At 38.6% G+C, this 22,536-nt stretch overlaps 1 protein-coding gene across 1 annotated transcript; it reads left to right on the top strand.

Moving 5' to 3' along the window:
• Nucleotides 1-3,522: 3,522 nt before the first annotated feature.
• Mgtor (nuclear basket protein megator) lies at nt 3,523-16,877 on the top strand. The gene is made up of 7 exons (XM_073957402.1): nt 3,523-3,911; nt 8,590-11,777; nt 11,851-15,116; nt 15,196-15,515; nt 15,581-15,711; nt 15,777-15,924; nt 15,996-16,877. Exons 1-7 carry the CDS (start codon nt 3,746-3,748, stop codon nt 16,154-16,156), a joined length of 7,380 nt encoding a protein of 2,459 aa, XP_073813503.1. The 5' UTR covers nt 3,523-3,745; the 3' UTR covers nt 16,157-16,877.
• Nucleotides 16,878-22,536: the final 5,659 nt, after the last annotated feature.

Below are 22,536 nucleotides of genomic sequence, written 5' to 3'. Positions count from 1 at the left end.
TTTTTTATTTCTTTCTCTTTTCAAAATATTCTGGCTTTTTTCTTTTAATAAAATAATGGTTTCATTCAATTTGGAAAAGGTTTCATTTTGCTTGGTTTACATTTACGAAATCCACTCGATTTCAACTGTCAATTCCATAGCTCAAACGTCAAATGAAATCTCATCTGGATTTCATTTAACGTTTAACCTATGGATTTGACAGTTGAAATCGAGTGGATTTCGTAAATGTAAACCAAGCATTTGATTTGGAAAAGTTTTCATTTGATTTGGAAAAGGTTTCATTTATTTTGGAAAAGGTTTCATTTAATTAGGAAAAGGTTTCATTCAATTTGGAAAAAGTTTCATTCAATTTGGAAAAGTTTTCATTTAATTTGGAAATGCTATATGTATGTGTTAGTAAATCAGAGTTGTATTTGCAGACAGTCTGTCTTGTGTAAAGCCTAGTTAAGCCCAATTTGCATAGTATTATATGCTCTGTTCCAGAACCTGCAAGAAGCTACTATTTTTTACTACGATAACATTTTTTCCTTTATGTTATCGGAAAAAATAGAAAAAATTAGTAGATTCTTGCAGTACTGGAACAGACCAATTATTTAAAATTTGCTAATTTTGCCACTACCAATCACTTTTATCTGACTTTTATTTTCATTTTAACAATTACTTTTGTAAGTAAACAATTATTCGGGTACATGATTATTTTGTCATATTGTACGGGTACTCATTAACCCTGCTATTTCGTTGGGGTCATTTGATGACCCAAATCATATTTATCATCACCGTATGTCTTACTGGTGGGATATAATTAAAAGTCCTTACTACTCAGTGCATGAATTTTTGAGATATGTATACTGAAATCAATTAGTTTCATCAATATTTTGTGCTTAGAAGTCTATTTATTGCATGCGTATACACATAACAGCTCTGTTCCTTTACGTGCAAGAATTTTCAAGTTTTACCACTTTTTACTCGAAAAGCGTTCCTTTACTTAAGACACCATACAATTCATATGGGAGAAGTCTAAATTTTTTACTACTTTTGCCGGTTTTGCCATTTTCAAAAGTAAAGGAACGGGCCAAATATGTTAGGGTCATTTTATGACCCCGTGCGTATATAATGTGGCATGTCAAAATTTAATTTTATTTTTGTTAGCATTTTCCTTATATATTTTCTTGTTTTAGATGACAACAAAACAAAAAATAAATAAAGAAGACATACAATTGACATTTATTGTTGTAATTTTTACATTCAATAACAACGAATCCTAATGCTATCAGTTCAGTGACAGATTTTTTGCCGATAATATTGACATCGAATTTATGTAAATTTTTAGTTCTTTACTGAATTTATTAGTAATCAGACAAAAAATTTCTCTAATAAACACTTCAAGCTATTATCCCCAGCCTTAAAAACCTTTTAAAAATGTATACTATATAATTTTTTCAATAAATGGGTCATCAATTGACCCTAACATAGCGTGTGTGATTTTTTTTTCTAACGTAGTAGCAGGGTTAAATGATTTAAACTCATGACAATATTATGACAAAGTTCGGATCTTTCACCACTTCAATTTCACTCATGAAAATTGGATGAAAAGGATCGGATCTTTCACGACTCTCTTTGCACTCATGCAAAAGAAACAGTGAAATCACGATTTCACATGGAACCACTTCTATTTAATTTTGCTGGGATCATCATGCAACCGCAAAATGTTTTGTGGTTACTGGACGGTTGGACAGTTATCGATAACTGCGAAATATCGACATTCAAAACTGACAATGGGAGTGTTCGTTTACTCAATAGTTTGTACAAATTTGTACAAGCTCAGTAACTTCTTGTAAACGACTAAAGGCCTGCGTACATAAGCTGCCTCGCCTGGTTGTCTTGCTTTCCTACTTCATTTCTGACATAATAAAAATAAAAGAATAAAGAAGGTCGAGCATATTTCGGACTGGGTTGCCCTTTTCTTTTTTATTCTTTTATCAGAAGCAAGCAAGGTAAGCAGGCGAGGCAGCTTATGTACGCAGGCCTTTAGGTCTTTTGCATTGTACTGTAGATTAAACGACCAGCATCCTGTAACAATTTGTACCAATTTTGAGTAAACGATCACGCATAATGTGTACTGCTCTTTACAAAAAATGCATGGCACAATAATACAGGTACAGCGGCAAAAACAGCTGATCTTCATACCAGTTGTCAAAATGCATTATTGTGAATAAAATCACATACAAAATATAAACAAGCAATTCACAGTAATGCATTGGTCCCGGTCCACACTAGAGTGATTTCATTGAAAAAATTGCATGAAATTATGCGTCTCTAGATCGACCTCCATAGTAGAGAAAAATCATAAAATTGCTGTAGTGGGGAATTCGATTTAAGAACACCTAATTTCAATAAATTTTTTAATGAAATTCACGCTAGTGTGAACCGGGACTTGAAAAAATTTCATGAAATTATGCGTTTCTGAAATCTTGCTTCGTTGAGGGCTGTTCTATTGAAAGCAGTATAATGTAATTTCTCGCTTTCACACCAAGAAAGCAAAGCAAGCTACAAAAATCCATTAAGTTTCTACTTTCACAGCTTTTTGGGGAGAGCGGGGGTGAAGGAGCTCTCTCCCAAAAACTGTTTCAATGTGTAAATGGTCCTATCTTTGTATATTTACATATGTCCTTGCTATTTCTTTTATTTTTATTAGTCCCGGGCCACACTAGAAAAATTTCACTGAAATTTTGACATGAAATTATGCGTCTCTAGATCGAGTTCCATAGTAGAGTAAAATCATGAAATTGCTGTAGTGGGGAATTCGACCTAAGAACACCTAATTTCATGAAATTTTTTATTAAAATTCACTCTAGTGTGGACCGGGACTTATGTCAGAAATGAAGCGGAGCAAGAAAGCCAGCCCTCGTTGCTTCTTATGTACAGAAGCCTTCAAAGGCCTGGGGCTGGATTCTTGTACTATGAAAATTTGTAATGAAAGATATTTCCTTTATATTTTATTTCATTTGACAATTTTCTCCTTTAAAATAGTTATCATTGGTCTGTTCCAGAAGTGCAAGAATGTACTAATTTTTACTATTTTTTCCGATAGCACAAAGGAAAAATGTTATCGTAGTAAAAAATAGTAGCTTCTTCCAGGTTCTGGAACAGAGCACATTTCCTATTTTCATAGAAACACATGTTCTGTTCCAGAACTGCAAGAATCTACTATTTTTTAATATTTTTTCCGATAACATAATGAAAAAACTGTTATCGTAGTAAAAAATAGTAAATTCTTCCATGTTCTGGAACAGAGCACATTTTATATTTTCATAGAAACAGATGTTCTGTTCCAGAACTGCAAGAATCTACTAATTTTTTCCGATAACATAAAGAAAAAGCTGTTATCGTACTAAAAAATAGTAGCTTCTTGCAGGTTTGGAACAAAGCAAATGTTTAAAAGTTTATTTCAAATTCCACACGTTACGTTGTAACTAATTGCACATCGATTTATTGAACGCCGTTAACAAAAACTTCACAACTGACTTTGGGTTTCTTGGCGCATTCACACAGTTGCATTCATTCGTATTCTTTGTCAGTTTGCAAAAAAATCCTCATCGTGTAGTCGCGTTTCATCGGAAGAAAGAAAAAAAGGAAGCAAGCTTCGTTTTGTTCAACAAAGAGAAACATTTCTTAGAAATAATCGAATAAAATTAACAAAATATTTCATTCCATAAACAATTTAAATAATAAATAGTGTGCCAACATGACAACTGCAATGGATCTTGGTGGTCCGCAAGAGGTATTAACAAATATACTAACACAGGAAGAATTGGAACAGACACCGAAAAATGTACAAGACAAATTGAAGAAATATCTAGATGAGTTCTTCGATGAATATTACAAGGATAAAGCCGCGGCAAACCGACTACGTAAGTATTGAAAAAATGCAGGTTGTTTCTAATTTATGTGCAGAAATTGGCGAAATATAAAGTTTTACCGGTGAAATTCTTGTTGAGAGTGGTAGAGAAAAAGTTTGTCTCTAACCTGTCTTTTAATGGCGGCGTCGTTTGCCTAGCACGCAAAATGTCATACACAAAAATTTGTGTTTGCATGGGTGAATGTGTGTGTGTGCGAGTGTTTTGTACGAAAATAGTATAAAGCAAAATAATAGAATAGATGAAGGGCAACAACAAACAATAAAAGATGCAACAAAAAGAAGCAAAACAAAAATAAAAACGATTACAAACCAAAGCAAACATGCAGTACATTGTGAGATGCCAGATGTTTTGTTTGGATGGATTTGCGGAAATAAAAATGCCGCCAATTTTTGTTTGTGTTTTAGGAAAAATTGTAAAAAGTGGTGGGTGGGCTTCAGCTTCAAAGATTTTTCGTTGTAAAAGTAGGTAGGTAAAATAGACGTTTTCTGGGTTAGTCGGCAATTGTTATTGTCATTAATATCCTAAGAGGTTACCTCAGTTAAAAATTTCTGCCTAATTTTCCGAAAAGCCAAAATTCATAAATTTTCGTCTTAACTTTCAACAGGTAAAAACCATGGGTTATTTCGAAAACATTACCTATGATAGGCCATTTCAAGAATTTGCAAACATGTAATTTTAAATGTGTTTTCCTTTATAAAGTTGAAAAACTTTACAAGTATTTGTATACTGGAACACACACGACATGAGTATTTCGCAATTGCATGCAATTATATAATATTTCGAATTTTGTATTATGCGTTATCATTTGTAGATGGTAAAACTTACACAGTTATTTTTCAATACAATAAAATAAAATGCATTTAGTTTCTGTCTATAATAGAGGAACATATACCCCGTCCGAACACCGGCGTCCAATGCGGATTGGCTAAAAAGTTTTATATCGTTGTGATCAGAGTCCCAAGGACAATTTATGGTAAAAATTTCAGCCCGATCCGAGGGTTGCCCCTAAACGAGACTTGCTCCAAAATGAATCCTCGCAACAAAAATGGGGCCATTCCGTAAAAAATGTACTTCCTTGAGAGTCCACTGTAAAAAAATAGAGGTTTTTAGGATCAGTGGCCTACAAAATCAGAGGAATCTAATAAGAGGAAGATTGGTTGACTTCCGTATCGTCATTTGCTTTGTGTTTAAACTTCTTCAAAATATTTTAGTTGTAGGCTCATACATTGTTCCTCGAAAATGCAACAGAAATAAAAATGATACATGTTTGCTTTTTACCTGCGTTGAAAATGTGTATTTTTGACGTTTTGAAACACGTAGCTTCGCAGTTGTTAACTACAAAGGCGTTAAGGAGACGGTAAGGGGACGGAGGAAAACCCAGGACCAATATATCTGTGCTCAGTTTGTCACATCCGCATCTCACCGAAGGTTGGATGTGGGTGAAGCTGTATCTCAGATTACGTGCCTAACATTAGCCCGCTTTTGGAAGGTAATAATCGTCTGGTCCTGGGGGACTTTAATGCGCATCATGAGATGTGGCATTCGGCCCTCGGAAACGACCAGAGAGGTACAGCGCAGGCTGAGCAGATTGACAGCTCTACGTTTTGAACGGTCAATGAGGACGCCCCTATCAGAATTAGAGGAGAGTGTCACAGCTCGCCAGACATAACCATCGTGTCACCCGGTCTGACAAATGACGTTACCTGTCAACCCGTCATTTCCCTTGGATCAGACCATCTCCCCATAATCGTCTCCATTAGCAGACCAATTTCATTACCTCTGAACGCCACACATTCGTCAATCATAAGAAAGCTGATTGGCAGGGTTTCAGAGAGTTCACCAATCACCGCTTCAGAGAACTGCTCAATCCTTCTGATCTTCGGGTAGCGGAAAGGATGTTCCGAGACATTATCACTGCTGCAGCCGCTCGCCATATCCCTGCTGGTCGAATACCCGAAGTAAAACCAAACTTCCCAGTAGATGCGACGGGATTAGCAAATGAGCGCGATGAGCTTCGCCGAACCAACCCCAATGACCCCAGAGTCAGGGAGCTGACACTGGAAGTTAACAGGCCGGTCGGCGAGCATAAGCGGAACAAGTGGTTAAATCATCTGAAGAGTTGCAACATTGGAGCCGGTATAGGTGAATTGTGGGCAACGGTTAAGTCACTCTCGAACGCAGGAAGAAGGGAAGATAGGACCTCAGTCACGTTTGGCGACGTTACGTTGACTGACCCGAAGAGCCGCGCAAGTTATTTCAATCGACAGTTTGTCGAGCACCCCGAAAGTGACAAGGCGAAGAGGAGAGTGTTACGTCGCATCAGATCTCTTCCTGCCGAGGAGGAACCACCACAGTTTATAATGGATGATGTTGCCAATGCCATCAGGAACGCTAATGATCCAAAGCGTTGGACCCTGATAGAATCTCCATGGTAATGCTGAAGCAGCTGGATGAGCCGGGAGTGGAGTACCTCACTAAAGTTCTCAGCTTGTCGCTATCCACACTCATTGTTCCCGAAGTCTGGAAAATGGGCAGGGTGGTCCCACTACGGAAGCCCGGCAAGGATTCCAGCAAAAGTGAATCGTACAGGCCGATTTCGCTTTTGTCACCCGTAGCAAAGACCCTTGAGGCCTTAGTCCTCCTCAGTATCAGAAATAGCTATCAAGTTGCCGATCATCAGAATGGATTCTGTAAGCAGCACAGCATGACAACTGCTCTGCACGCCATTACCACACATATTTGTCAAGGACTCAACTAGAGACGGCCGTGCGGCCACGCTGTTTGAGGAAATTGAGCAGACGTGGAATCCAGGAACAAGAAGTCCAAACCCGTAGAGTGAAACAGAGAGTTCCCCAAGGTGGGGTGATATCTCCGGAACTGTTTAACCTCTACCTCTCCTGTATTCCGTACGCGAATGAATGCACGATCATGGCGTCGGGTACCTATCCTGATGACATATGTGAGAGAATGAACAACTATTTAACCGATCTTACCATGTTTTTCCATTCGAGGAATATGCAGATTTCCGCCACAAAATCAGCAGCCACTCTGTTCACCACATGGACAGCGCAGTTTGGAAAAGAATTGAATGTCGTGGTCGACGGTAGCAGAATTCCGACCACAAACTGCCCCAAAATTTTAGGGGTCACATTCGACACTACTTTCACGTCGTGCGCGCACGCCACAGCTATCTGCGACAAACTGAAAAGTAGGAACAAGGTCCTCAAGTCCCTAGCCGGCAGCACTTGGGGTGCAGATAAAAAAACATTGTTGACCACATATAACGCGATAGGTCGGTCTGTGGTAAGCTATGCGGCGCCAGTCTAGTCCCCGAGATTATGTGATACGAATTGGAAAAAGATTCAAACTTGCCAGAATGCCGCCCTGAGAACAGCAACAGGGTGCCTCCTCAAATCTTCAGTGGACCATCTACATGAGGAGGCAAAGATTCTTCCAGTAAAGCAACACAATGAGATGCTTTCGTTGCAGTACCTGCTTGGATGTTACCGTGTGAGCCATCCCAATCACCATCTTGTGTGTTGGCCCGGCACATACAGGCAGATAAGGAAGGATATCCATGCTCTAGAGGGAGAGGTCCAACGATACAGGAGAGAACCCCTAGATCAACAAGCGTATCAAGCAGGTTTAAATAGTATTCACACGGATGCAGTTGCCAAGGCCTTAAGCAATTATAGTCCCAATTTACATTAGGCGAGTTTACTTGCGGCAATTGTCATTTTGTAGGAGAGAGAGGTGAGGCATATAACCTTAACCCTTTGCCTCTCAGCACCCTCTCTCAACTACAAACTGACAATTGCCGCAAGTAAACTCGCCTAATGTAAATTGGGACATAGTGTGAATAAAGTCCTCGAAATACATCCCCCATCTATTGCAGCTGAGGAGCGTCAGCTGCCACGACAAACTAGAGTAGTTTTGGCTCAACTACGCTCGGGATATTGCAGTCGCCTAAATTCTTATTGGGCGGAAATCGACCGCGCCGTGCAAGACATCTGCCCAGTATGTGGTATGGGCCCGCACGACACAAAACACCTTTTCAACTGCCCAGCCAAACCTACTCATCTAACTCCAGTGGATCTGTGGTTACATCCCATCGAAGCAGCCACTTTCCTGGAACTGGAGATAGACCCAGAGCCAGATTGAACAGAAGAACGAACATACAAACATAATTACAAACACTGTTACAACAACAACAACGGCCTTAAGAAACATAATTCTTCGCTGATTTGCAGTAATTTGTAAAGCAATTGACAATTCGGAAGATGCGCACAAAATTATAATAATCCAGGAGGCAGATTCTGTGGAAACTATATGAATATTAGATCCTGTTATCCCCAACATCTATAAAATCTCTGTGGCGATTACTACTTTCGCGGCTGTGCAGCCGGACAAACCTCAAGAAAAGCATGTACAGAATGCGCCAACTTTTTCATATAAATCAAAAATCTAAATTAGAAATATTCTTGTCGCAGGCAAGGACCAAAGTGTACTGGCCCTCATGTGTGGGAACTGCACCACTCTAATGGTCTGATACTCTAAGATGATACGAATTCAAATTCGTTCGAATTACTACACAAATACGAATCAAATATATTTCAATTTCATTTTTACAATAATAAATTTTCAACCACTCTCTTCTCCTTTTTTGCAGATGATTATGAATTGAAAGCGGATGAATTGCAAGCCCAAATACAAGACTATGAAGTTAAATTGGAAAACTTCAATCAAAATGTCACGGAATTACGTTCACAATTGGATACCGTATCGGCTGAACGTAAACAACTGCTGGAAACAACAAGTTCCTATGAAAGAGAATTGGCATCTCTACGCAACGATAAGAAAGCCGCATGTGATGAACGTGATCACCTTTTAAAGGTGATTGAGCGACACAATAGTGAAATTGAACGTTTACAGCAGGATTTGAAAGCCTACCAGCAACAGTTGAAGGCAGCAATTGCTGCAAAATGTGAAGCTTTGGCACGTGTCGATGAAATCGAAAGTAAAGAAGTCACCTTGGATTTCAAAGAGCGTCGTATGGAACAGGAGCGTGATATGTTGCACAAACAAATCCAAAATTTGACACAAGATCTGAATCGCAACATTTCCGAGCTGCAAAATATTCGTCGAGAAAATACCATGAACAGTATGCAACTTGAGGCACGTCTCTCGGAAAAGACAGAAGAATTGAAAATTGTACAAATCCAATGCACCCAATACAAGGAGACCATAGAGCGTTTAACGCAAAATGTTCAAGAGCTGTCACAGAAGATATTGTCACAAAGCGAAGAGGCCCAAAAGATGATGGACTACTATAAGAAGGAATTGGATGCCAAGGCCAAATTGGCTGATCTTTATAAGAGTAATTGTGAGGATACTGAAATGGAACGTACCGAATTGACAACAGCCATATCGGATTTGAAGAGAATGTTGGCTGAGGCCAGTGACCAATATGGTGAATTGGAAACAAACTTTAAGGCCACCCAGCTAAGACATGAACAAGAATTGGATGAAAAGCAAAAGAACATCGATGAGTTGAAGGAAGAAATTAAGCATGCCAATGAGTTGCTTAAGGAGTTGAAGAATGAAAGTGTGGAGAATGCTATATCAAAACTGGCACCCACAGCAGCAGTTGCTTCACGCCTCATACGCGCCGATATGTCTTTGACTGAGCTATATTCTCTGTATGTAAAGACCAGCGAGGAATGTGAAATGCAAAAACGTGAATTGGCACGTTTGAATTTACAACTCAAGACCATACTCAGTGAGTTGAATGAAAATGCTCCCATGGTCAAGAAACAGGAATTGGAATATGAAAAGCTTTTAGAGACCAACAATATATTGGCCCAACAACGCGATGAAATGTTGTCCAAGAAAACTGATTTGGAGGAATTGTTGGTGGAGGCCACTGCCAAGATAAGCCATATGGACAGAGAGAATCGGAAACTAAAACATTCCCAAACTGATCTTAGTCGTCAAGTTTGTTATTTGCTCAAGGAAGTGGAACAGTTGCGTATTGGACTTACCTCGGAGGGAGCTAATATGAGTGGTTCTTGTGGAAATCTTAGTACCACCGATGAGGTTATTTCGAAGAAATTGGTAACCTTCAATAATATTACTGAGTTGCAAGAGAATAACCAGAAATTACTGCTGTTGGTAAGAGATCTAAGTAGCAAACTGGAAGAGGCGGAAAATCTTAAACAGGAAATAGACGAAGCTGCATATCAGGAGAAATTGGAAAATTATGCCGTCAAATTCCAAAGCATGCAGGATACCTTGAATCAACAAAATAATACTGTCGCCACTTTGGTATCGAAATGTGAACGCTATAAGAAACTGTACTTCGAATTGCAAAGGAAGTTAAACAAACAATCCACCTCTATTGCTGATGATATGAGCGACAATGACGATGAACAAATGCAAGATGATGATGCCAATGAAACCTTGAATGCCACTGGCCAATCAACCATGAATAAGAGCTCCAGGGCTGGTAGTAAAGAACAAGAGAAACGTATTAAGGACTTGGAGCAGCAGCTGCACGAAGTCAAGGAACAATACAAAACATTAAAGGAACAATATGAGTACTACTCCAAAGAAAAGAAGAATAACGAAAAGCTACTTAACGAACAGTTTGATTCCATGCGTTCTGAAGTTCGAGAATTAACCTCAACCAATTGCAAATTGATGTCCTCTCTGGAATACACCAAGGAACAGATAAAACTTCAACAAAAGAATATTGCCACCTACAAACAGCAAATAACTGCACTGGAAGATCGCAATAAGAACTATGAAAATAGCATTGTGAAACATGAACAGACGGTACTCTATCTCAAGGATGAAGTAATGAAATGTCAACGCCAACAATCAGCTGCCGAGTCGGAGGCCAGTCGAGTTAGACATGAGAATCGCATACTCAAAGATTCCGTGGGACGTTTACAGGCCGAAAAGGAAGCCTATCACCGCGAACAACAAAGTCAAACTCTATTGCTCAACAATTTGGAATTGATTAAGGCCAATTTGGAAAGATCTGAAACAGAAGGTAAAGCTCGACTTGAACAAAGATTGGATGAAACAGTACGGGAACTGTCGGCACAACGAAGAAGATTCCAAGAAGAAGAGGATCGTTTCCGTGAAACCACCAATGATTTGAAACGTCAAACTGAATCAGCCAAGAAACTAATGCAAGAAGAAAAGGAACAGGCTGATAAATTGCGTATGGAGTTGATAAATGTTCGTGAGGAGCTTACCATGAAGACGCAACAAATCGATGAGTTAAGCAAGAAATTACAGGAGAGTTTGACACCCTCTAAGAATGACAACCCCATTGCATTGGCCAATAAGAAGGCTCGAGAATTTGAGGTGAAATATGAAGAGGCCAAGATAGAAATAGAATCTCTACAAACTAGTTTGAAGAAGGCCAAGGAACATGCCGATCAATACTATAAGATGTCGCAGAATGCAGAAAGCGAAATTAAAAATCTCCATGAACTCCATACCTCCTATGTGGAGAAGGCTGAAGCCGAAATTAAGGATTTGTGTGCTAATGAACAGAATCTTAAGTCTCGTATTACTGAGCTGGAAGCAGACTTACAATTAAGCGCAATGAGTGAAGCTCAAGTTAACCAAAATCAACCGGCTGAACAAGTTAAGCGTTTGCAAGATGAGCTGAAGGATACCCTACAGAAATTGAGCGAATGTAATCGTAATTTGCGTAGCCTACGTTCTGAGAATATTACGCTATCAGAGAATCTCAACAGTGTTGAATCGAAATATGCCAATGAAATGATACTGCATTCAGCTGATATACAAGAATTGGGTAAAGTTAAGCAGGAGTTGGTTAAGGTGAGTAGAACTTGAATACACTAAAATAACTAATTTTTAACAAATCGATAAATTTATCCAATTTTCATTTCAGGTACAAAGTCAAATCAGTGAACTTACCATGGAACGTGACAGCGCCAAATTGGCATTGGAAAATCACAAAAAAGATCAAGAAGAGTCGTTGGTGTTACTGCGCAAAGAAAAAGAAGAACTTGAGAAACGTTTGGAAGATCTCAATTCACTCAATGCCAATTTGCATGATCAAATTGAGGCATTATCCAACAAATTGGCTACATTAAGTCAGGCAGCATCTACGGCAGGCAACAACGACTCTGTTCTAATGGACACTTCCATTAGTGGTGGTGATGCCAATCGTTCAATGGCCGAGGCTGAAGCCGAAAATAAGAGCAATGAACAATTGTTACAAATCATCAAATTCTTGCGCAAAGAAAAAGATCTTACATTGGCCAAATTGGATATCCTTAAGGCAGAGAATACGCGCTTGCAATCCGAATTTACCATATTGCAAAAGAAGAACGACGAATTGCAAGATTTCCTTAATCGTGAGAGAAGTAAAACTGATACCAATTTGGTATCCGCTTCTAAACATGAAGAGATTTTACGTAAAATTGAAACTCTCAATGCCGTTACTGATAGTAATCGTGTGCTACGCGAAGAACGTAATGCCCTAACTCAACGTGTCAAGGAATTGAATGATCGTATTAGTGCTCTGGAAGATGAATTATTCCCATTGCAGAATCAAAATCGTGATTTGAATTCCAAGATTGAAGAGATACAGTCAGAGAACAACAGCTTACGTACTGAAGCTTTGAAATGGCGTCAGAGAGCCAATGTTTTGGTTGAGAAGAGCAACAAGAATCCTGAAGAATTTAAACGCTTACAATCGGAACGAGAAAACCTGGCTAAAATGTTAACAGCCGAAAAGGAGCAAATTAAATCCCTCACCGAAGAATTGCAAGCTCTCAAGGGCGATAAAACTAAATTCGATGGTGAGCTGGCTTCGTTGGAGAGACAAGTCCACATGCTAACTGAGGAAAAGAAGAGCTTGACAGCCGATATAACCACCATGAAAGTAACCAATTCCCGTCTCATGCAAGAAGTTATGGAAATGAAGAATAAACTGCTTTCGAAAGAAGAAGCTGTTCAGAAAATCACCGAAGATTTGGAGGCCAAAGAACATCAGTTGCAAGATTCCAAAAACAAGGAAGTGCAAATACGTAAAATTGCCAAACGTTATAAGGATTCATATTTGGAGTTGTTGAGTAAGGCACCCGCCACTGGAGCTGCAGGTGAGGGAGCAAATGCCAATGCTGCTGGTGGCCAAGAAAATATAGATGCCGCTGCTGCTGGCAATGCTGGAGCTGAAAGTGCTTCTGCCTCAAATGCTGAATTGGAACAGCAACGCTCAACAATTGAAAACTTGAATGGTGTCATTCGTACAATGCAAGAAGAAAATGAAAAGATTCGCAAGGATTATGAAGATCTTAAGGCCTCCGTGGAACTTGATGAACGCACCAAAACCTTGTTGAGAGAGGCCAAGAGTCATATTGTCAGTTTGACAGAATCACGTAATGTTGTGAGCACCGAATTAGCAGCCACCAAGACAAAGCTACTGCAAAGCAATGAAGCCCACGAAGCCAAGATTAATGAGCTTCAGTCCCAATTTGATACCACATTGCAGCGTTTGGAGCGAGAACTATTGGAACAAAACAATCGCAACAAGGAAGATGTACAACGTCTAACTAGGGAAAATGAATCCCTAATTATACGCATTAATCAACTGAATCGTCAGCTTGGTCTGCAGCAATCAGCCAAGCCCTCTACTAGTTCTGTGGCAATATCCGATAAGGGTACCATATCAGATTCTTCACCTAGGACAGCAAACGTTAAACCCATGTCTGGCACTGCCACCGTTCAACAATCGGCAACCGTAACACCATGGCGTGGTGGTGAAACTCCCTTGGCGAGCATTAGACCCATATCGGTGCAGAATACACGCACGGCGGCAATTCTGCCAACATCACAACAAAGTTCAGCAGGTTCCACAGCTGTTGTGGCTGGTACCTCTACATCCACTTCCTCTACATCATCGACATCTACGCCATCTTCGACACCAAGTTCAGCCACAGCTAGCAGTAATACTGCATTAGTGCCACCACAACAACAAGTCCACACCACAGGCAGTGCCTCGTTGGAAACAATGTCCTCATCGCCGACATCATCACACACCGACTATATGCCCTCAACTAGTAGCTCAGCATCGGTGGCTGTGGCAGCCATTCCACCTATGGGCTCAGCTGCTTCAGCTGCAGAAAGTTCCCAGGAAGCCGAAAGTATCCAGCAACCTCAACAAAATGAGCCACAACCTCATGTTAGTGGTGGCAATATAAATCAGACACAAGTGGTGGCATTGGTTTCTCCACGCGTTGAAGGCTCTAGTTCAGCAACTTCGGCTCCCTCGGTAACAGTTCAATTAATACAGGACCCCAATAATCCTCAGCCCAGTACATCACAGTCATCATCGGCTATGTGTTCCTCCCACATTGCTGTCAGCAGTCACAATAGACACACACCTTCAAGTAGCAATGTAACAACTACCCAAGCAGGAACCTCTGCCGGTCACAAACGTCCTCGTGAATTGGAAGGTGACTCTTCCACTACGGGGGATGATACGGACAAAGGTACCTCATCCAAACATCCTAAACGTATGAGGGCTCCCATGCATAGTGGCGAGGCTGCGGTAATGACTGTTGCCGGTGTTTCTGATTCGGGTATTGATGTGGACCAGGTGCCCACCTCCTCACAAAGGGATCAGGAAGATGATGTTGTGGTCTTGGATTCAGAAGAAGATGATGGTATGGCTGAAGCTGAAGCCGATGAAGGTGGTCCTGCTGATGCCGATGGTGAACATGAGGTGTACGAGGATTATGATCAAGATCAAGATATGGATGAAAATGAATGTCCCGAGGCCAATGAAGGTAATGCGGATGTCGGAGAAGCTGATAACAATGAGGTTGATGTGGATGAGGATATGGAAAACAATGATGGCCAATGTAGTTCAGCTGGAGCAGCGGGAGGACAAGCGGACGCTGATCCATATGCCACAGGGGCGAGTACAAGTGCTGCAGCAGCTGCCGCCTTGGCGAAGGCCCATAGCCAGGATAATAACCAGCAAAGCCAGGCCATAAGCAGTGGTAGTGGGGAAACTCCCGTGAGAAAGCAAACAAACACACTGAGTCGTCAACAAAAAGCCACTTTGGTTAAACTGCAACAGGGTGCCCAAGGGGAAGGGTCCAATGAAACATCAGACACTTCAGCAGCTGCTAGAAGATCTGAAAGGTAATTGTTTTCTCAAATTGCTATATGTAATTGGAGTTTAACGTTTATGTGTTTTTTATTTTTTTTTTTTTTATTACAGTTCCGAAATAGTCAGTTCTCCACAAGATTCTAAATTTGGTTATGGTTCTACCGATACCACCACCTCAAACAATGCTCAACAATCAGATGATATTTCCGCAGATGTGGGACAAGAAAACGCCGATGCTGCTGGCGATGACAGTGAAGCTGGACCTGGAGGAGAATTTCTAGGCGAGGAATATGATGATGAAGAAAAGAAAAGTGGTGATGTAACATCCGAAGAAGCTCAGAAGGGTGAAGAGGGTGTCGAAGGCGAAGAGGATGATTTCAATGAAGAGGGTGGTGAATCAGTTGAGGCATCCGAAAATATAGATAGCGAGAGTAAGTTTTTTCTTCAATAAATTGCATGAAAAGTGAGTTATTATGGGGTTGGTTTTTGTTTTTAGGTCACCTTAGCAGTGGGGCCACACAATCGGAGGATGTACAACAAAATCAAATTGAGGCCACCTCGGAGGAAAATGAAGGTGCTGATGGTGTTTCATCGGAAGGTGAAAAACAAGCTGTTGAGGAAGTTGAGGTAAGGAGGAATTTTGCTTAAATGTTGTCCGGGAAAGACCTTAAATGTCCCTCTATCTATTACAGGAAGAAGGACGTGAAGCTGAGGCATCCACATCACCCTCTATCAACACACGTTCTAAGGCCACCAAGGGTGTGAGTGCGAATCGTAGACCCCAACGTGGTTTCCATCGTGGCGGTGCGGCCAACAGGCCAACTCCTATTGTCTGGCAGGGTAATAGAAAATAAGTTTTATTTTGTTTTTTGTAGGTAAAGGGTCGACTAAAACCGATTTTCCTCTTATAGAATCACCGGGTAATTCACAACGCAACACTTCCCCCAGTCAACGGGCACAACAAGATCAGCAGCAAGGTGGCAGTCCAGGTCGTGGCGGATTTGGCAATCAAAGAGGTCAAAGAGCACGTCGCATGCGACGGCCAGCAGGCAATTTTTCCAATAGATTTTAAATTATAATCGTACAGACAAGCAAACTGACAGACAGACAGAACTAGGTTTAGATATAGTAGATATGTGCACCACATCCTTCATAAACAACAATACATATTGCATTGTATGTGTGTCTTCGTTTTTTTGGTATTTCCCTTTGTGAATTTATTCCTTGATGATTTTTGTTTTAGTTTTAGCAGCAGAGAACAAAAAAAAAAAGACTTCCATGCCGTCCTATATGGCTTGGGACTGCAACCTTATTCTGCTACGAAGTAAACCAAGAAATTGCCAAAATCATTTGTTTATTTTTTTACTTTACGGTAATATACAGTAATCATTTACAATTGTAATTGTCCTCTGTATTTTTTAAACGGTACCAAACTTTGAGTTGATATAATCGATGAAGAGTTAGGTGTTCCATGTCAGGGTCGTTACAATATTATCTTGCTTTTGTACTGCTCATGCCAATTCGTTTCTACATGAAGATCATATATATTTTTTCTTCTAATCATTTAGTTGTATACATAAAATACATCCTAACATTTTCATTACAATTATCATTATCTATAGCAAACTATTACTACTACATATTCGTATACATACAAACATATTTTTTTTAAATACAATTATAATCTAATTTAAAATACATTATTACAATACATATTAATTATAAATTCCTAAATTTACAATTCAACAAAACAAGAAATACATATTTCCAACATTAATTATAAACAAACAAAATCAAGAAATACTTTATTCGGAGTTTTCAACAGAATGCAATTGTGTTATTTCTCGTGGTCTTAATACTTAAAAAAGTCATACGTGCATTCATCCTGATGATAATTTTTTTATGAAGGAGGAAGGAAATTCTCATAATTTGTAGAAACAAATGTTCTCCAAGATGGATGTATCTTATATCCATAGGAATTGCCAAATGCAATAAATGCGAAAAAATAAACATATTTGGAAGCTTTAAAAATATACAGCCATTTTCTGAATGTGTGGGAGTTGGGAATTTTTTCCTTCTCCCATATTTCCGTATTCTAAATAAAATTTTGTGGGAGTTGTTTTACCCTCATTCTGAATGAAGTCCGAATTGGGAATTTGTTAGCATGGGAAATGTATTTATTCTCAATCTTGAGTGCACATGCCGGTAACACTCCAGCAGGCACTGTATCAACAACATCTTGCTGTGCTGTTGTATTGTATTAGTGTCATAAAGAGGCACCCTATTGCAGTCCTCAGGGCGGCTTTCTGGCAGGTTTGAATATTGGCTGACTTCATAAATGCAGGGGCCTAATTATGTGATTCGATTCGATCGTGAATTTACTCGTGAATAAGTTTTCGACACGAGAAAAAAACGGTATGATAAGACTCGATCGAATGTTTCGGAAGTAACCGGTAATCGAACTATGTGTTCTTCAGGGGCCTAATTACGTGATTCGATTCGATCGAGAATTTACTCGTTAATAAGTTTTCGACACGAGAAAAAAACGGCATGATAAGACTCGATCGAAATCACTGATCGAATGTTTCGAGAGTAACCGGTAATCGAACTATGTGTTCTTTGGGGAAAGTTATGAAGGTAGACGTCAAAAAATGTGTTTATTTCAAATCAAAAACTAAAAAACAAAATTATGAGTGAAAAAATGTAAATATTTGTGGAATTTTTTGAACAATACATTGAATAATAATTTCGGAATGAAGTTGTGCTAAGAAAATATGAAAATTATTAATGTTTGCAAAATTGTTTTGTCATTCTTGTTACAGATTGCTAATACATCTACCTTAATAATTCTCTCTCAAAATAAATGAGAGAATTTGGTGGGTGTTTTGCATTAGCCTCTCTGAGAGAGTATTTCCTTTGGTAAACAACGGGGTATGAACTATTTAAAATGCACTTTATTAAAAGTTTACACCTATAAAATAAAGCCTATTAATATTAAATAATTTTTTGTTTTGCAGAAATGCCTATTTTTTCAACTTATATTTTAACGACTGCAAACACTAATTTTTGGTTAATGATAGCATGCATATGTATTTATTTTAATTATAATTTTATCACAATTTCTTAAAACGACTGAAAAGGACTTTTCCCAATTTCTCTTATTTTGTGTAAAAAATGCTCACAATTATTTACTAATATCATTTTTCCTCTATAAACCGTCAATAAAAAACAATTTTTTACATTTTAAACACAAATACAATAAGAAATCTTTCATTTTGTTTGTTTACGATAGGCCATTTGGCTACGAGAAATTACTCGCAAATTTATGCTCAATTTCTCGATAATTTTACTCGATAACGAATGTTGTCATCCCAACTTTGAGTACTCGGGTCGAAACAACTCGATGTCGAATCACGTAATTAGGCCCCAGGGAATGTTATGAAGGTAGATGTCAAAAAAATGTGTTTATTTCAAAGCAAAAACTAAAAAACAAAATTATGGATGAAAAATGTAAATATTTGTGGAATTTTTTGAACAATACATTGAATAATAATTTCGGAATGAAGTTGTGCTAAGAAAATATGAAAATTAGTAATGTTTGCAAAATTGTTTTGACATTCTTGTTGCAGTTTGCTAATACATCTACCTTAATAATTCTCTCTCAAAATAAATGAGAGAATTTGGTGGGTGTTTTGACTTAGCCTCTCTGAGAGAGTATTTCCTTTGGTAAACAACGGGGGATGAACTGTTTAAGGGGTCGATCATCGATAACAATTATCGTTGAGTGGCGCTGCCAGTTGTCAAAATTGATCCACGTATGGCAACTCTCAACTGAAGTTGCGAATCTCAGTTGACGAAGCGGCTGTTTTTCAGCAACCACCAATTTTCAGTTGCAGTGAACATTTTTGAAGAAACAAGAAGTAAAATAGAAGGAAAAATAAGCATTTTGTTAACAATTATTGATTTTTGTTCAACGTTCCAGAATAGTTGAGTAGAGGAAACTGTATACCTCAAGTTTTCTCAAATCTGATTGGTTGATTTGAATTTGCTGACAATTTTTTCTTGCTTTTGGTGAAGCATACTCTCGGGAGCAGTTTAAATTTTAAAAGGAACACAAAGTTCCTTTTATTTTATCTGACACTTATTCTTAAAGCAAACATGTAAGAATAAACAAGTGAGCAAAGGCTATAGTCGGGATGGGGCCGACCATGTTATACCCTACACCACTACCTCTGTGCATAAGCTTTTCACTGGTAAACATTTCTTTTGGGGAATATAAACCGACTACCACCAAAAATAATATGCCTCTTTCTCTCTGGGACCCCCATAAGCAACCAAAATTTCGTGACCATCCGATCAAAATTACGACCTGTAGCTTGATTGCAAAAAAAAAAAAAAAATGGAAGAATTGGATGCATTACCGACTATTGTGGTATCTACCTTGTTTGACCACCTTCGCCAACCTGCTTTACACCAATGTAAAGGTAATATTTTCTTCTTCCATTGACAGGCTTTGTCATTGGAATACCCCTACTGGAAGCCAATATGTATATTTACAAAGAATAAAACTTTGAATTTGTCTCCAAATGAGTTTTTCCCCATTCCGACCCTTAAATACTATCCGGCTATCACCAAAATCAATAGGCTTCTTCCTAAGTGGGACCCGCATCAACCCCCAAAAAATTCGTGACGATCCGATTAAAATTGCGACCTGTAGCGTGATTACAAACAAATCGGAAAATGGGATGCATTACCGACTATTGCGATATCTCTGTTGTTTGAGCAGCCACGACAACCTACTTTACATCGTTGTAAAGGTGATATTTTCTACTTTCCTTGTCAGGTTTTGCTTTTGATATACCTCTTAAAGAAACAGAGATATTGGCTTTGAAATAAAACGTAGACCTTTTCTCCAAATAAGTTTTTGCCCATTCCGACCCTTGAATATTATCCGACCATCATTAAAATCAGTAGGTTTCTTCCTCTGTGGGACCCCCATTAACCCCTAAACTTTCGTGACGATCCGATCAAAATTGCGACCTGTGGCGTGATTACAAAAAAATCAGAAATGGGATGCATTATCGACTATTGCGATGTCTCCGTTATTTGGTTACCTACGCGACCTAGTTTGCATCATTGTAATGACGGGATCTTCTACTTTCATAGCAAGTCTTTGCTTTTGGAAAATTTTCAACCAAAGCTGTGATATTTGTCAATATAATTAAAATCGCAAAAATGAAAATTGGGGTTTTATTTGCTACTATTGCGATATCTTCGCTGTTTGATCACCTACAAGCACCTACTTTACATCATTAGAAAGGCGATATTTTCTGCTTTTATTGTCAGGTTTTGCTTTTGGTATACCCCATATAGAAGCTGAGATATTGGTTTTGGAAAAAAACGTTGTCTTTTTATCCACCTAAGTTTTTTGCCCTTTCCGACCCCTAAATATTATCCGACCATCACCAATAGGCTTCTTCCCCTCCTGGACCCTCATCAACATCCAAAATTTCGTGACGATCCGATCAAAATTGCGGCCTGTAGCGTGATTACAAGGTTTAGATGGACAGACGGACAGACGGACGGACTGACGGACGGACACACATAGCCAGATCGACTCAGCTCGTCGAGACATTCATTTTGATATATATAAGTATGGGTCTACGACCATTATTTCGATGCGTTACAAACTTTTTGGCCAAAACCAACTTATAATACCCTCCCCACATAGTGGTGTAGGGTATAAAAATGGGTTATCTTACCGATACCGGCCAATATTTAACTACAGAAAGGATGTAATAACGGGCCTTAATTAATTAATCATGCAATTAATCAACAATTGTTAAGAAAATGTTTTTTTCCTTTCAATTTTACTTCTTGTTTCTTCGAAAATATTCACTGCAACTGAAAATAACTGGTTGCTGAAAAATAGCCGGTTCGTCAAATGGAGATTCGCAACTTCAGTTGAAGGTTGCCATACATAAAGTAATTTTGACAAATGACAACTCCACTCAACGATAATTGCTATCGATAATCGACCCTTAAAATTAAATTTTAAATCTTTTCATTTATTTTCTGTAAATTTTTCTGAACTATTTTGGAAAGACCCTAGTATTCAAATGTTGTCATTGACATTTAGTTCCCATAAAACCATGTTATGTTTGGTTTACATTCGGCGTCTTTTCGTGATTTCGAAGGCGTTTCGTGATTTCGCGCGGAATCATGCAAAATTTATCATGATTTCGCATACAAAAATGAAATCATCTTATAGTGCGGTTACACTACAGTTTTTTGCCGGGTTAACCCACTTTATGAGGATTTATTGCTTAATCTGGTCAAATCTGACCAGATTTGCCATACAAAAATTAAATCCTCTCACCACTGGGTTTATTTTAAATCCGGCACAAATCCACCAAAAATACAGTGTTGTATTCGGTATTTGTGCAAAAAAATCCAACTCTACTCAAAAAGTACCAAAAGTTGCAACTGTTTTTGCAACAGAGTTTGTCGTGTTTTACACGTTTACGATTGGTCGCATGAGATTTTATGGAGTTAATAAATCTACAGTTATTTGAAAATCATAAAATTATTTATTTTTTTTACATTAGACACTTTTTTAACAAAAAGTACGCTTGATACCATGATACAAAAATGTATCCCTGTGTGTGAGCAAAGAGGGGATGATATCTCATACGAGAAATTGTAAAAGTGTAATACACGACTTTATCAGTTATTTTGTATGTATACGTAAACAAACATCAGCTGACAGTTTATATCCTCGAAAAGCTAAGTGTAACCAGCAAAGATTAACCCACTGGATCTATTAAACCCAGTGGGTTAACCTTCAATAGTGTAACCGGGGTATTATTTCGTGATTTCAGCGAAATCAACATCGAAATCACAGTACACATGATATACAACCTTGCTTTTGCCTTAAAAAGTACCAAAAGTTGCAACACTTATCACGTATCACAATAAACAAGGTAGATGTGCGAATTGCTGGAACAAAATATGTTAATATCAAAATTTGTAAACAACGTGAAAAAATATTAAATTACATTGTTACAATGCTATTTTTCATTGTGTTCCCGTACTTTTTTTAATGGTAATGTTAGAAAATAGACCGAATTGTCAAAAATTGCTTCCCCATACAAATTTCTTAAAAAATACGGGAACGAAAAAATGACGGAAATTGCAAAAACTCCAGCAAAAATGCCAAAATCAGCGTATCAGCCATCGTGTTCAGATTCCAAAAAAACATGCTGCTAGTTTTTACTTGGCCAAATTTTTATGGCAGAGAACAGGAGAAGAGGCTTTTATTCAAAATCAAGTGCAAGTCTTGCTAGATTTCGGAGTACTGGAACGCATTTCTAGCACTAAACGGGGAAAATACTGCAAGTAGTAATATTTTGCAGTATCTGAACACAACTTTTATGTATCAAAATTTATTAT

This window comes from Musca autumnalis, unplaced genomic scaffold (genome assembly GCF_047663935.1).
Source record: "Musca autumnalis isolate F117 unplaced genomic scaffold, ASM4766393v1 scaffold_5, whole genome shotgun sequence".
Lineage (NCBI taxonomy): Eukaryota > Metazoa > Arthropoda > Insecta > Diptera > Muscidae > Musca > Musca autumnalis.
Note: the sequence above shows the minus strand (reverse complement) of the source record. Positions and strands in the feature narration are given on the sequence as shown.

Excerpts from the sequence above, each read along its gene's own strand:
- Mgtor (XM_073957402.1), top strand. The coding sequence starts at position 3,746 with ATGACAACTGCAATGGATCTTGGTGGTCCGCAAGAGGTATTAACAAAT. Across the intron at positions 15,117-15,195 it reads GCTGCTAGAAGATCTGAAAG|TTCCGAAATAGTCAGTTCTC; the intron begins GTAATTGTTTTC and ends TTTTTATTACAG. Across the intron at positions 15,516-15,580 it reads CGAAAATATAGATAGCGAGA|GTCACCTTAGCAGTGGGGCC; the intron begins GTAAGTTTTTTC and ends TTTTGTTTTTAG.